The 14,103-nt window shown below is 43.9% G+C and overlaps 1 protein-coding gene across 1 annotated transcript in view; it reads right to left on the bottom strand.

Annotated features, from left to right (window-relative positions):
- nox5 (NADPH oxidase, EF-hand calcium binding domain 5) overlaps window positions 1-14,103 on the bottom strand; it is a 94,261-nt gene that overhangs the window by 49,945 nt on the left and 30,213 nt on the right. The window contains exons 7-10 of the mRNA XM_043677192.1: window positions 8,062-8,299; window positions 6,565-6,718; window positions 5,968-6,143; window positions 3,238-3,420 (exon numbers count right to left, since the gene is read on the bottom strand). Coding sequence (XP_043533127.1) covers window positions 3,238-3,420; window positions 5,968-6,143; window positions 6,565-6,718; window positions 8,062-8,299 — 751 coding nt within the window. The remainder of the gene's footprint in view (window positions 1-3,237; window positions 3,421-5,967; window positions 6,144-6,564; window positions 6,719-8,061; window positions 8,300-14,103) is intronic.

Raw genomic sequence — 14,103 nt, 5'->3', positions numbered from 1 at the left:
AACTTTTTCACGCAGAGGGTGGTGCGTATATGGAAGTGGTGGTGTAATAACAGCATTTAAAAGGTATCTGGATGGGAATATGAATAGGAAAGGCTTAGAGGGATATGGGTCAAGTGCTGGCAAATGGGACTAGATTAGGTTAGAATATCTGGTCGGCATGGAAGAGTTAGACTGAAGTCTGTTTCCCTGCTGTACATCTCTATGACTCTAAGTGGTGGAAGGATGCAATGGCAGGTAAGTGAGGGAGAGATTGGAGATGACACTCCCTCTGAGTTTTTCAGTATTGATGATTAAAAGTGGTCTTTTCAGCCAGGCCAGCAGTAGCAGCCTGCTCACTGGCTCACAATGACTGTTGTAACCAAGAGGGAGGTTCAGAGCACCTTGGGAGACTGCATTGGCCTCCATTAACAGGCCTTTAATTACATCAATTGTCTGTGCTCCTTGAAGGCTGCAACTCATCCAACCTCCACCAACACCTCCCCACCCATCCTGCTCCCAGGAAAATGGCTCAAAGGCAAGATGGAGTGCAGAACCAGGCTGATTACTGAAGCTGCAACTTTCCATGCCAATGCTCCCTCTATTCCCAGTCCTGGGAGAGCTAAAAATCCAGACCCTGGACTGAGTACTGTCTTGATATCACATGCTGAGAACGGAGTACATTTCAGCTTAATTTAGATTCTATTTCCTCAGGCTGTTGGTGATGTTTCAATAGTGAGTGGAAAATCAGAGAGTTTCAAACTGACAGAGTCAGTAATTAGGAGATGTCTAGTAGTTGAACAAAAAATACAAAGACAATTTTTATTATTCATTTACAAGATGTGGATATCATTAGCTGGGTCAGCATTTATTACCCATCTCCAATTGCCCTGAGGGCATTTAAGCGCCAACCACATTACCATGTGTCTAGAATCACAGACAGGCTACACTGGATAAGGATGTTAATCATCGTTCCTAAAGAAGGACATTAGTAAACCAGATGGGTTTTCCCCAATGATGACTTCATGGTCATTATTAGACTCTTAATTCCAGATTTTTTAAATTGAATCCAAATTCCACAATCTGTCATGGTGGGTCTCAAATCCAGGTCCCAACAACATTACTTGAGTTTCTGGATTAATAGTCTACTTACAACACCTCTAGGCCATTGTGTAATATGTGATTTTAACACATTGAAGAGCCAAAGTTCATGAAGCAGGGATTCTTTGTTCCATTGGCATTGGGTCATTACAAGCAGAAAGGGGAAAAAAAAACAATTATTTGAAGGGTAAACAAGGAACTATTTACAGTATGTACATGGAATTAGCCTGTGAATTATATTGGGCTGAGGAATTCCTTTTGTTTGCTCCCCCTTGCCACCAGCCCTCTTCCCACCAAAGACAACTTAGTTCCAGCGAGATCATGTGGACTGCTCCAGTTTCCCCTCTCTCACCATCACCAACTGTTGGTGGGGGTCCTGTTACAATTCCGACATCCTTCCTCAGAAATGTACTTGGGGAATAGCAACAACAATTTGCATTTTTTTTAGCAGAGGAGACTAAACTGAGGAGACTCTAAATCTCCTGTTTATATTTTTTTTTACCACATTGCTGCCTAACTGCGGTAGTGCTTATAGCAACCTGCATTTATATGGTGGCAAGTTCATCTCAGAGTCGAACAAGACATCCAACTTTTAACAGTCTGGTTTGACCTCAGGCAGGGAGAAGGATGGAGACGGTGACTATAGAATGGAATTTGAGGCAGGGACCAAAGATAAAGTCTATTATCTTTGCAAATTTGGTATACAATGGACCATCTTTTTACAATTTATCCATATTCTCTTCATCTTATTGTTCCATACGATAGGCCTGTTGTGTGCTCAGTTGGCATTCAATGCCCACATCTAATTGCCCTTAAGGGGAGTCACCAGAATTGCTTCAATGCATCTCTTGGCTAATCCAATGTTGGATTAACATAAAGCAAATATATCAGCAAAAAGTATCCTTGCACTTAGGTGCTCCATGTGCTTCTCACTATTTGAACAATACAGTATTTAACTGACAGTTTATAATGTAGCCCACACCTGAACCAGAGAAAATGCCAACTGACCAGATTTGTCATTACAGGTTCCTGAATAAAGTATAAGCTTTGGTAGATGAATGGCCACAAAAGTTAGCTGAATTTTTCATACTCTAAGATCCCTTATTACAATATCCCGGTATCTATATTCAATCAGGAACTGGCTAATGTTGCTACAATAGACATACTGCTCCAGATTTAGGTTAGATTTTTTTCCTTCTTTGTCAAACAGAGCACCCTCTGTCATGAAAGAATCTATTCGAAGGCTCCAATCCAAGGAAATGGGCCAGTAAGCAGAGGTGGTGGTGTTACTGACACTGGACGAGCAATTCAAAACCCCAGGCCAATGTTGAGGAACACGGATTTGAATCCCACTGTGGCAGCTGATGAAAATTGAATCCAAGAATATCTGGAACAAGGAGCCTAACCTAATGGTGATCACATAATCATTGCTGACTGTCCTAAAAAAACACAACCTATCTGGTCGATCAATGTCCCTTAGTGACATTACCAGGTAACATTTCCTAACCTGTAACTGGTCTGGTCTACATGTGACTCCAGCTCACGCAACAATGTAATTAACTCTCAAATAAAAACTGAAAGAACTGAGGATGCTGGAAATCAGATACAAAAACCGAAATTGAGGAAAATCACAGCAGGGCAAAAGTGAGGACTGCAGATGCTGGAGATTAGAGTCAAGATTAGAGTGGTGCTGGAAAAGCACGGCAGGTCAGGCAGCATCCGAGGAGCAGGAAAATCGACATTTTGGGCAAAAGCCCTTCATCAGGAATGGACGGCTTTCCTGAGGAATGGCTTTTGCCCGAAACATCAATTTTTCTGCTCCTCGGATGCTGTCCGACCTGCGGTGCCTTTGCACGACACAAATCTCAGCAGGTGTAGCAACATCTGTGGAGAGAAATCGGAGTTAAAATTTCAGGTCCAGTGACCCTTTCTCTCCACAGGTGCTACCAGATATGCTGAGCTTTTCCAGCAATTTGTTTGTGTTTGTAATTAACTCTTAACTGTCCTCTGGGCAATTAGGGACGTGCAGTAAATACTGGCTAAGTCAGTGACGCCCACATCCCGTTAAATTTAAAAAAAACGAATTTAAACAGCGTCAAAAAATGGCTGTCTCTGCACTTGTTCAATGATGAGTGTGAACACACACTGTACATCACTCACCTTAGATGGCAGTAAGTTAACCTCCACAACCTGAGTGCCACCAATTCGTGAAACTGTGATTCCCACTATTTTTTCCATAAGGAACAAGAATCCAGAGACCACAAACCACTTCCAGAAGTTGGAGCCATGAAGGATTAACAGAGACCAGACCCAAATATAACTCAAGTGCGTCCAATAAAACACCTGGAAGAAAGGGTTTTGGATTGTTCAGCATTAAGAAACCTATGGTCAATTTTATGACTCTCTGTGATCATGCACATTTTAAGCACCGGTTCGTCAATATTGATCAAAAACTGCATCTCTAACAGACAATAAGATCCATTTGACCCAGACTTCCATGTTACATCAGCTGCTGTGAACTGTGTTATCAGGACAAACTTCAGAATATGTATCGGGTGATGCCAGTCAGACAGGATCAAGAAACAGGACCACAGGATGTCATTAATAAGCTTCTTGTGACAAACCTCATCTGCCAATTAGCAAACCTCGAACTTTGTTGGTAAGACTGGCCCTTAATAAACACATTCAGGACTAGCCCAGGCCCCTGTGCTACCAACCTCCACTACTGGGGCCTCAGTGCCAACTCTTCATGCACTTGCGGAGAGCACAGGCAGTGCTGCATACTACCAAGGTGTGTCCTCTCAACAGATTGAGTTCCTTTTTTACTCATGCATGGGATGTTGATGTTGTTATTCGAGCCAGCATATATATTTCTCATCCCTAATTACTCAAAGGGCTGTCCTGTTCCTTGGATGCTGCCTGACCTGCTGTGCTTTTCCAGCACTACTCTAATCTCGACTCTGTTAATAGTCAGCAACATTGTTGTGGGTCTGGTGCCATGTGTAGGTAAGATTTCCTTCCCTAAAAGACATTAGTGAACTAGACTGGATTTTACTCACACAGTCGCTGTTCATCATAGAATCACTACAGTGTGGAAACAGCCATTCAGCTCCCCCCCACCATATTCTTGTAACCCTGTATTTCCCATGGCTAATCCACCTAACCTGCACATCCCTAGACATGATAGGGCAATTTCCCAGTGCCAATCCACCTAGCCTGCATGGTGGCTCAGTGGTTAGCACTACTGCCTCACAGCACCAGGGTCCCAGGTTTGATTCCAGCCTCGGGCGACTGTGTGGAGTTTGCACATTCTCCCAGTCTGCGTGGCTTTCCTCCAGGTGCTCCTGTTTCCTCCCACAATCCAAAGATGTGCAGGTTAAGTGACCATGCTAAGTTGTCTGTAGTGTTAGGTGGATTAGTCAGGGGTAAATATAGGGGTGGGTGGGTTTCTCTTCGGAGGGTCAGTGTGGACTTGTTGGGCCAAAGGGTCTGTTTCCACACTGTAGGTAATCTAATCCCTGGGCACTATGAGGTAATTTCTCACTGCCAATTCACCTAGCCTGCACATCCCTGGACAATTTCTATGGGACTATGGGGCAATTTCTCATGGCCAATCCACGTAACCCGCACATCTTTGGACTGTGGAAGGAGACCCACCAGGCACTGAGGAAATGATCAACCATGATTTCTAATGGTACAGAAGGCTTGATGCTGATTCTATCATGAAGAATCATTAACCAGTAGGCAATTGCTGAAATTGGAGAGGAGGGAGATCATTGTTCATCTCCTTGTGCTGGTTCACAGTTCAGAGGCTCCCTTGCAACATCAGGTTGGTGCTGAATTTCTGACCTAGGGAGATGTGTGGGAGAAAATAGCTCTGACTAAAATAAAAGCTGTGTTCCCTTGGCAAAATTAAAAACAGAGTTTGACTTAACATTATGTAATGGTAATGTTACAGAATTAGCAGAAACCTGGAAAAGTAATGCAAAGCACATAAATTCAAATTAGCATGGAAAGAAGATTGGCTGGCCAGCAGAAAACTGAGGGCATGCATCAGTGGGTCTTTTTCTGATTGACAGGATGTGGTAAGTGGAGTATCATTTGAGTCTGTATTGAGACTTCGGCCTTTTACAAGTCACATCAATTACTTTAAAAGGATAAAAGGTGTGGTGCTAAATCTGCAGATAACATAAAGATGATAGGAACAGATGTTGTGAAGAGGATATAAGAAGGTTGCAAACAGATATAATGGGCTGAGTGAGTGGGAAAAATCTGGCGGTTGGAATATAAGATGGGAAAATGTTAATTTGTCCATTTTAGCATGAAGAATAAAAAAAGCAGATTACTTAAATGGAGAATGACTGCATGCTCGATACAGGAAGAATGTTTCCAATGGTGAGGAAGTCCAGAGCTAGGGGTCACAGTCTCAGAATAAGGGATAAGCCATTCTGGACTGAGATGAGGAAGAATTTCTTCACTCAGAGAGTTGTGAAACTGTGGAATTCCCTCCCACTGAAAGCTGTTGGGGCAAATTTGTTAGGTATGTTGGAGTTGGACATGGCCCTAGCGGCTAAAGGAATCAAGGGGTATGGAGAGAAAGCGGGAGTGGGATACTGAGATTACATCAACTACCATGATCATATTGAACAGTGGGGCAGGCTCGAAGGGCTGAATGGCCTTTTCCTGCTCCTATTTTCTATGTTTCAATGAAACAGCATCCAAACAGTAATAATAGACTTAACGTAGTGTGCAACCATGTATATTAAGTCAAGCAACATTATCCTTTTGATCATGAATTGTCTTGCCTTAGTGATTCTACATCAATGATCAAATCATTACATTTGGTTTTTAACTTAAATTCTGAAGAGTACTGATTATAGTTTCTTATACCTCAAAATGTCCACTCCTGCGAACGAATGTACTTGAACAGATTAACATCAAAATTATCAGAAGCAGCAAAATTACTCCAGTAATGGATGCCGTTCCATAAATCCAACCAATCCCAGGTCTTGTTGTGAAGAGATACTCCCATAGCTGGTAGGTTCCACCACTGAAAGTCAAATTCACTGCAAAAGGAAATACATCATGATAAACGCATCACCTCTTGGTGTCATTGAGGTGACTGGAATGGATATATCTAAGGGGAAGTGAGATTAGTACAAGGACAAAGGAATTGAAAGGCATGCTGATATAAGGATTAGGATCGCAACTCCATGAAACTTGCACCATTTCTTCCCTGTGGCTGGTTCTCTCCTTAATCCTGGTTCTCTGGCTTGTGTCATTCCAGCAGCTAGTATATCCCCCCAGCAGATGCAATCACCAACACCTCCATAAATTCCAACCCTTAGTGTTTCTCCAATCAAATCATTGAAGGTAGTTTAAATGTTCTATTCAAATGAAACCCTGATTTTCAGGCTTTGAAAACACTATGGCAGAAAAGATGCTTTTTTGTGTAAATTGTATTGTCCATCACCTTTGAATACTTACCAAAGTTTATGAGATGAGCAATAGCATGAACAACACTCAGTCCAAATATACCAAATCCCACCAGCTGGTGCAGGAGTACATGCTGATCCAAAGGTAGAACCCTCACCACCCAAGTTGCTCTTAACCAGGTCAGACATCGGCGTAGCATAAGGACCTTAACAATGGAAAAGTAGTTCATGTTTGGTTAAAATATTCTTAATTTCCTAGAAAATAAATAATGACAAGAACAAACGAAATTGGCTGATGTATTTAAAGTAACTTGCTTGTCTTCAATGCATCCAATTGCAGAGTAGGTCGGGCAGGGGGTGGGGGGGGGGATATAAAGTGGTCGCAGATTAGTCTAGTACAGAATTCAGGAGAATCCTCATTACCCAGAGAGTAGAATTGTGTCCTAATATGAAGAGCTGAGTGCTGAGGAAGCTTGGGTGAATGGGATAAGATAAATGGTTCCTTTAGAGACACGTTCTCCCCGTGTCTGCGTGGGTTTCTTCCGGGTGCTCCGGTTTCCTCCCGCAGTCCAAAGATGTGCAGGTCAGGTGAATTGGCCATGCTAAATTGCCCGTAGTGTTAGGTAAGGGGTAAATGTAGGGGCATGCGTGGGTTGCGCTTCGGTGGGGCGGTGTGGACTTGTTGGGCCGAAAGGCCTGTTTCCACACTGTAAGTAATCTAATCTAATCTAGTAGTCAACACAATGAACTGAGTGGCCTCCTTTTGCGTTTAACCATTCTATGGTTCAACAAAAACAAATCCTGCTGATTTTGAACAGTTTGATTAAACTCTCCATTGCCTGCTTATAGTAGTGACCAAGGCAGGGGAGGTGGAGTTAGCAGGACTCAGCAATCTTCAAATTGTCATTGTTTGTATTGGGGCAGAGACATTGAAGGGGTGAAAGTGAGGACTGCAGATGCTGGAGATCAGAGTCAAGATTTGAGTGGTGCTGGAAAAACACAGCAGGTCAGGCAGCATCCGAGGAGCAGGAAAATCAACGTTTCGGGCAGATGAAGGCACATTCCTGATGAAGGGCTCCTGCCCGAAACGTCAATTTTCCTACTCCTTGGATGCTGCCTGACCTGCTGTGCTTTTCCAGCACCATTCTAACCTTGGCATTAAAGGGGTGAGCAGCCCTCCCTGAAATGGATTTTCCCTGATTTATATTTCTATTTTACACAATCAATCAGAGACATGAGAATCTGCTGATACCTCAGCTGTGTGCTGTGAGGAGGGAGAATCTCAGCATTGTCCCCTGATTATTGTGTATGCACCTTCCAGCAGCAATCAATTGACAGCAATCAAGGACAGAGGGACCCTGATTGTTTTGCCACTCTGTATGAGCACAGCTCTGTTAGTGTGGCTGCAATTAAGTCCTCACATGCTAAGGACCTTCGTTGCTTTAACCTGCTCAACTGGCATTTGTACCCTTCAATCTCCTTTACCTGAGAAAGTTCAGTTAAATCAGGTTAAGGTTAAATTCCAATGGGAGCTAATTTCAGTACTCACCCCGATGAAGGTACAGTTAAAGTTAAGGCACTGCCCACAACCTTTAGCCAACATGACCCATCCACCAACGTCAACGTGTTTTAGTGCAGCAAACGCGAAAAGAAAGATATTGATGAGGATGTAACAGCACATGAAGAGCAGCTTGCGGCTATTATTGTGCCAGTAGGCTGGTGTCAGATACCGCGGGGTCTGCCTTGTGTACTTCTCTGTTGCTGGTGGCTTTAGCCAATTGGCAGCACTGTAGGAAAAGAGTTACCAAATTAACTGCTGTCCTCCCTCAGTGGAGTGAGATATGTTACCTGTAAACTTCTCAAGGCTGATAATAAATAGCATTGCACATGTGTGAACTACAGTGAAGCTCCCTGTTCAACAATTCTATCATGGGATTTGAACTCAGGACGGTATAGTGGCTCAGTGGTTAGCACTCCTACCACTCCCAACCTACCAAAACACACTTCACCAATTGGAAGACCTTCTGTCACAAATCCAGGCTCGAGCACTGTCAGATAACACCATGAGGATATTCTGTCCCATGCCATGAAATAGATTTAGGTTAATGTATTCATGACCCAGTGGCTCAGTGGTTAGCACTGCTGCCTCACAGCACCAGGGGCCCAGATTCGATTCCACCCTTGTGTGACTGTCAGTGTGGAGTTTGCACATTCTCCCCGTATCTGTGTGGGTTCCCTTCAGGTGCTCCAGTTTCCTTCTACAGTCCAAAGATGTGCAGGTTGGAGTGGATTGGACATGGGAAATTGCCCATAGTGTCCAGGGATGTGCAGATTAGGTGGATTAGTCATGTGAAACGTAAGGGATAGGTTGGGGGGGGGTTGCTTTTCGGAGGGGTGGTGTGGACTTGACGGGCCAAATGGTATGGAGAAATTCTATGAACTCTATCGTTGTATATACAAGGTATTCAGAGATCCACAGTAATTCCAGAACTGCTGATTTTCATTGGCATCCAAGGCTCACCAAATATAAACTCTAGTATTGAAATTCACCACACTGCTTCCAGACATCTTGTTCACTTATGCATAAACTCTCAGTTTATTTCTATGCCTACATTGTAAGTATCCCTCATAGAATTATACAGCATGTAAACAAACCTTTCAGTACAACCAATCCACACTGACCATAATCCCAAGCTAAACTAATCCCACCTGCCTGCACTCGGTCCATATCCCTCTAAAGCTTTGCTATTCATTAACTTATCCAATTGACTTTTAAACCTTGTAACTGTACTTGCATCCACCACTTTCTCTGGCAGTTCATTCCACACATAAACCACACTCTGTGTAAAAAAAATTGCCCATCATGTTCTTTTTAAATATTTCTTCTCTCATCTTAAAAATATGCCCCTAGCTTTGAATGCCCCCACTTTCAGGAAGTGGCCCTTGCCATTCACCTTACCTAGTCCCCTCATAATTTTATAAACCTCAATAAGGTCACCCCTTTACCTCCTAAAACCCAGTGAAAAAAAGCCCCAGTATTTCCAATCTATTTTTCTATCTCTAACCCTCTATACTTCAGCCCATTGTGTCTGCTGCTGTTTGTTTAGGCTAGACTGGTTCCTGGAATAAATGGGCGTTTGACTGAAGAGGTTAGGCTTTTACTCACTAAGAGTTTTGAGGAATGAGGGATGATCTTATTGAAACATACAAGATGCTGGTGGATCTTGACAGAGTAGATGTTGAGAACACATTTCTAATAGTCGGGGAATCTCGAGTTGGGGGACATAGTAACAAAATAAGGGGATCCTCCTTTCAAACTGAGATGCGAAGGAATTTCCTCTCCCAAAGGATAGTGAATTCTCTAACCCACAAAGTTGTTGAGGCTAGATCACTGAAACGATTTAAAGAGGACGTGGATAGATTTTTGAAATATTATGGAATTGACGGCTTTGCTGAGCTAATATGAGAAAGGAGATAAGGACTGGGGCAGATCAGCCATGACCTTGTTGAAAGGCTTTTGAGGGGCTGAATGCCCTCCTCCTGCTCCTATTTCTTGTGGTCTTCTGCATTGGACTAATCCCACTGCCCTGCTCACTGCGTAACATCGTGTCTGATTTCAAACACAAGTGTGGCTGATACTGAATTGTGCAAAGAAGTTCACAATCTCAGCAGATGACAGAGTCCTGTGAATGGTACTGGGTCTTCACAGATTACAATGAGTACAGAGGTATTTAAGATGGTGGAAAAATGATCGTCAAAAATTTATCAAAACCGTGAGATGATGTCTACCAGGTGAAACTGGACAGACTGGGACTCCTCACTTCAGTAAAGGGAAGGTTGTCAGGGGACTTGATAGGGATCTTTATGATTATGAAACACTTGATATGGAATTCATTGAGAATTTTTCTGCTCATAAGTAAGACTAAAGGCCATGGTCTCCCTCCTATAGGAGGTAGGCTATGAAACTTATAAGGGTTCAGAAAAGATTTACAAGGATGTTGCCTCTTTATGTAAAGAATGAATCTGGCCACTATTGTCTAAGGGATTCAGGGCCCTGGAGCAAACTTGTGATGATGTCACAGAGCTGCAGATCACTAAACATAAATAGAGCAGCATGGTGGAGTCAGAATAGCCCACATTACGTTAGGGACAACTCTCTGGAAGGCTAACATGAACACACAAAGAAGATGGATTAATTTGTGACTAATTTAATCATAATGTATCTATGATCACCAAAAAACAGCAGGGTTTAGTATGAAGGTATCCTTAATAGTATTACTTTGAAGTCAAAGCTTGAAGACAGTTTATGATTTTGCTCATTCCTTGATCAGTCTGGAAATTATCCAAGCTCATTGTATGACATCAAACCACATGATAAAACAGTGACCACGAGTAATCCGTAAGGCAAACAATACAGAGACACTCAACGGGAAGTTAGATAACATGAGGGAGAAAGGATAGAACATTGTGCCAACACCATTGTATGAAAAGCGGTGGGAGAAAGCTTCTTAGAAGCCGTAACATTGGGTGTGGACCAAATGGCCCAATTTAATGGTATGCCCTGATTTTTAAAAAAATCTTCATTCACAGGATGAGGGTGTTGCTGGCTAAACCATCATTTATTGCCCATCCTGAACTGCCCAGAAGGCAGCTACGAGTCAACCATATTGCTCTGGGGACTACAGTCACGTGTAGGCCAGACCGGATAAGGATGGCAGTTTCTTTCCCTAAAGGACACTTGTGAACCAAATGGGTTTTTCAGACAATGGTTAAAAGGGTCATCATTCAGATGTTTATTGAATTCAAATTCCACTATCTGGTTTACATACCATAATCAAACATGATACCCTTTGTAAAATTCTAATTGGCACTGGTCCAGACATTCCACCACATTCAAATAGCAGCAATTACTTTTTTATGTGAAAAATGCTTCGTGTTTGTTCGCACTTGCCACACATAATTTTCTGTTATGTGTCATCTCGTGCGTTGGTGAACACTTAACATATTTATTTGGAACTTTTCCTTTGATATATTAATGGAGATGCAAACACACTTATAACACCATTAAAATAGTAGAAAAAGAAATTTAATTTGAATCGTTTAATTATTGCCTGCTAATGTTTTAAAGAGCTTTACTTCAAAGTCGTTAGAAATGACAGGGTTTATTTTCAAATTGCCAGTAGTCCTGCACAAGTGCTTAATGTATTTGCATTTAATCTCTTTGCAAATGTTTCAACACAGCACTAGTCAGGTAATGTAACCCTACAAATCATATTGAAATGAAGGATCAATCTCTCAGTGCCTGTAGGATTATGCAGCACTCAAAGCCACAATGCAGAGAAGTACATGGACAACTGTGTTTATTTGACATCACTGCACAAGATTGATGTTACAGAATGGCACCACCAATCCTCAGTAGCAGCAATGTGTACTGTCTTACAGGATATACCAAGGCTCCTTTGACAGCACCCTCCAAACCCACAAACACTTCCATCTAGAAGGACACTGGTAGCAAATACATGAGAACACCACTACCTGCAAGATCACCTCCAAGTTGCTCACCATCTTTATTTGCAAGTATATTACCATTCCTTCACTGTTGTTGTGTCAAAATCCTGGAACTCCCTTCCTAATGCCAGAGTGGGTCTACCAACAGAAAATGAACTGCAGAAGTTCAGGCAGGCAGCTCACCACCAATACCCTCTGACAGGCAATAACTGGGGACCCAGTCAACGATGCCAATGTCCTTTGAGTGAATTATACCCAAGAGAGTCAACGCTGACAATCTGCTGATATCAAATTAACCAGTTTCATTTTTCAGACAGCCAGCTGTCCTGGACCTTGCAGAGTGTGGGAGATCCATGCATCCAGCGCGGTGCACTCTGTGACAAAGTATTGGTGTGACATAAGGTAGTCACAGACGAATGTCATATGGAAACCTTAAAGTTTGGAATAAAGGCCATTATTAATGCAACAATCCCCCTTCTTGCAGCTCTGTAATAACCTCCAGGAGAGCTTCACATACATTTAGATCTCAAATGACGCAAAACACAGGGAAACAATCAGGTGACCATAAGATGTATGAGCAGAGGGAGGCCACTCAGTCCATTGAGTTTGCTCCACCATTCTATGAGACAATGGCTGATCTGACAATCCTCACCTTCACTTTCCTGCCTCCCCCCCTTCCCTCCCAAAACTGTTAATTCCTGTAGCGATTGTAATGAGGTCAGGCAGCAGGGCCTAATCGAATATGAATTCCTTGATTGGAGCTGTTAATCTGGACCAATCAGAGAGCCCTGGCTGATGAATAAACAGCTTGAGCCCGGACACGCCTTGGCGTGCCCATTTGCCACCGGGCGGTGGGGATCCCCAGTGGAGGGCTCTCTACGTGGGAGTCCTCCCCCTTTCTCTCGGGGATCTGGGGTGGAGGGTGCTGCAAAAAAAAAAAACCACAAAAATAAAAAAATAATAATAAACAGCTTGAGCCCGGACACGCCTTGGCGTGCCCATTTGCCACCGGGCGGTGGGGATCCCCAGTGGAGGGCTCTCTACGCGGGAGTCCTCCCCCTTTCTCTCGGGGATCTGGGGTGGAGGGTGCTGCAAAAAAAAAAAACCACAAAAATAAAAAAATAATAATAAACAGCTTGAGCCCGGACACGCCTTGGCGTGCCCATTTGCCACCGGGCGGTGGGGATCCCCAGTGGAGGGCTCTCTACGCGGGAGCATGTGTATATTGGGTGTGGGCGTTTGCACTCCCTTTTTGATTTTCTGAAAAACCTTCTCCTCTGTTTCTGGCTGCACTTCAGTCCCACGCTCCTGATCTTTGGGCACCCGATACGGAGGAAGGAGGGCAGGTCTGAAGACCTCCTCGTGGGTCTGCTCCTGGGCCTGGCCAAACTGGCCATCAACAGGTCCAGGCAGCGGGCCGGGGAGGGGGTCGTTAAGGCCGACTGCCTGCCCCTCTTCCGCGGTTATGTTAGAGCCCGGGTGTCCTTGGAGAAGGAGCACGCGGTGTCCACCAACACCCTGGAGTTGTTCAGGGAGAGGTGGGCGCCGCAGGGAGTGGAGTGCATCATTTCTCCCTCCAACTCCATTTTGATTTAGTCCCTACCCTCCCCTTCACTGTTTTGATCACACAGCACTGTCCCTTGATGTGAAGGGCAGTGCTTGTCACTGGCCACCCGGGTGTTTTCCTATCTTCCTGGTGGTGGAAATTAAATAAAGATTGGTGCACTTTGTGTCTTCCACTGTGTCTCACACCTGCACACACAAGAGAAAAAAAAAAAATAAACAGGGGTTGGCACCAACACCCTAAAAAAAAATGAACAGAGGGCAGGTCTGAAGACCTCCTCGCGGGTCTGCTCCTGGGCCTGGCCAAACTGGCCATCAACAGGTCCAGGCAGCGGGCCGTGGAGGGGGTCGTTAGGGCCGACTGCCTGCCCCTCTTCCGCGGTTACGTTAGAGCCCGGGTGTCCTTGGAGAAGGAGCACGCGGTGTCCACCAACACCCTGGAGTTGTTCAGGGAGAGGTGGGCGCCGCAGGGAGTGGAGTGCATCATTTCTCCCTCCAACTCTATTTTGATCTAGTCCCT

The sequence above is a fragment of the Chiloscyllium plagiosum genome, chromosome 36, assembly GCF_004010195.1.
Source record: "Chiloscyllium plagiosum isolate BGI_BamShark_2017 chromosome 36, ASM401019v2, whole genome shotgun sequence".
NCBI lineage: Eukaryota > Metazoa > Chordata > Chondrichthyes > Orectolobiformes > Hemiscylliidae > Chiloscyllium > Chiloscyllium plagiosum.
This window is presented reverse-complemented; position numbering and strand designations above follow the sequence as displayed.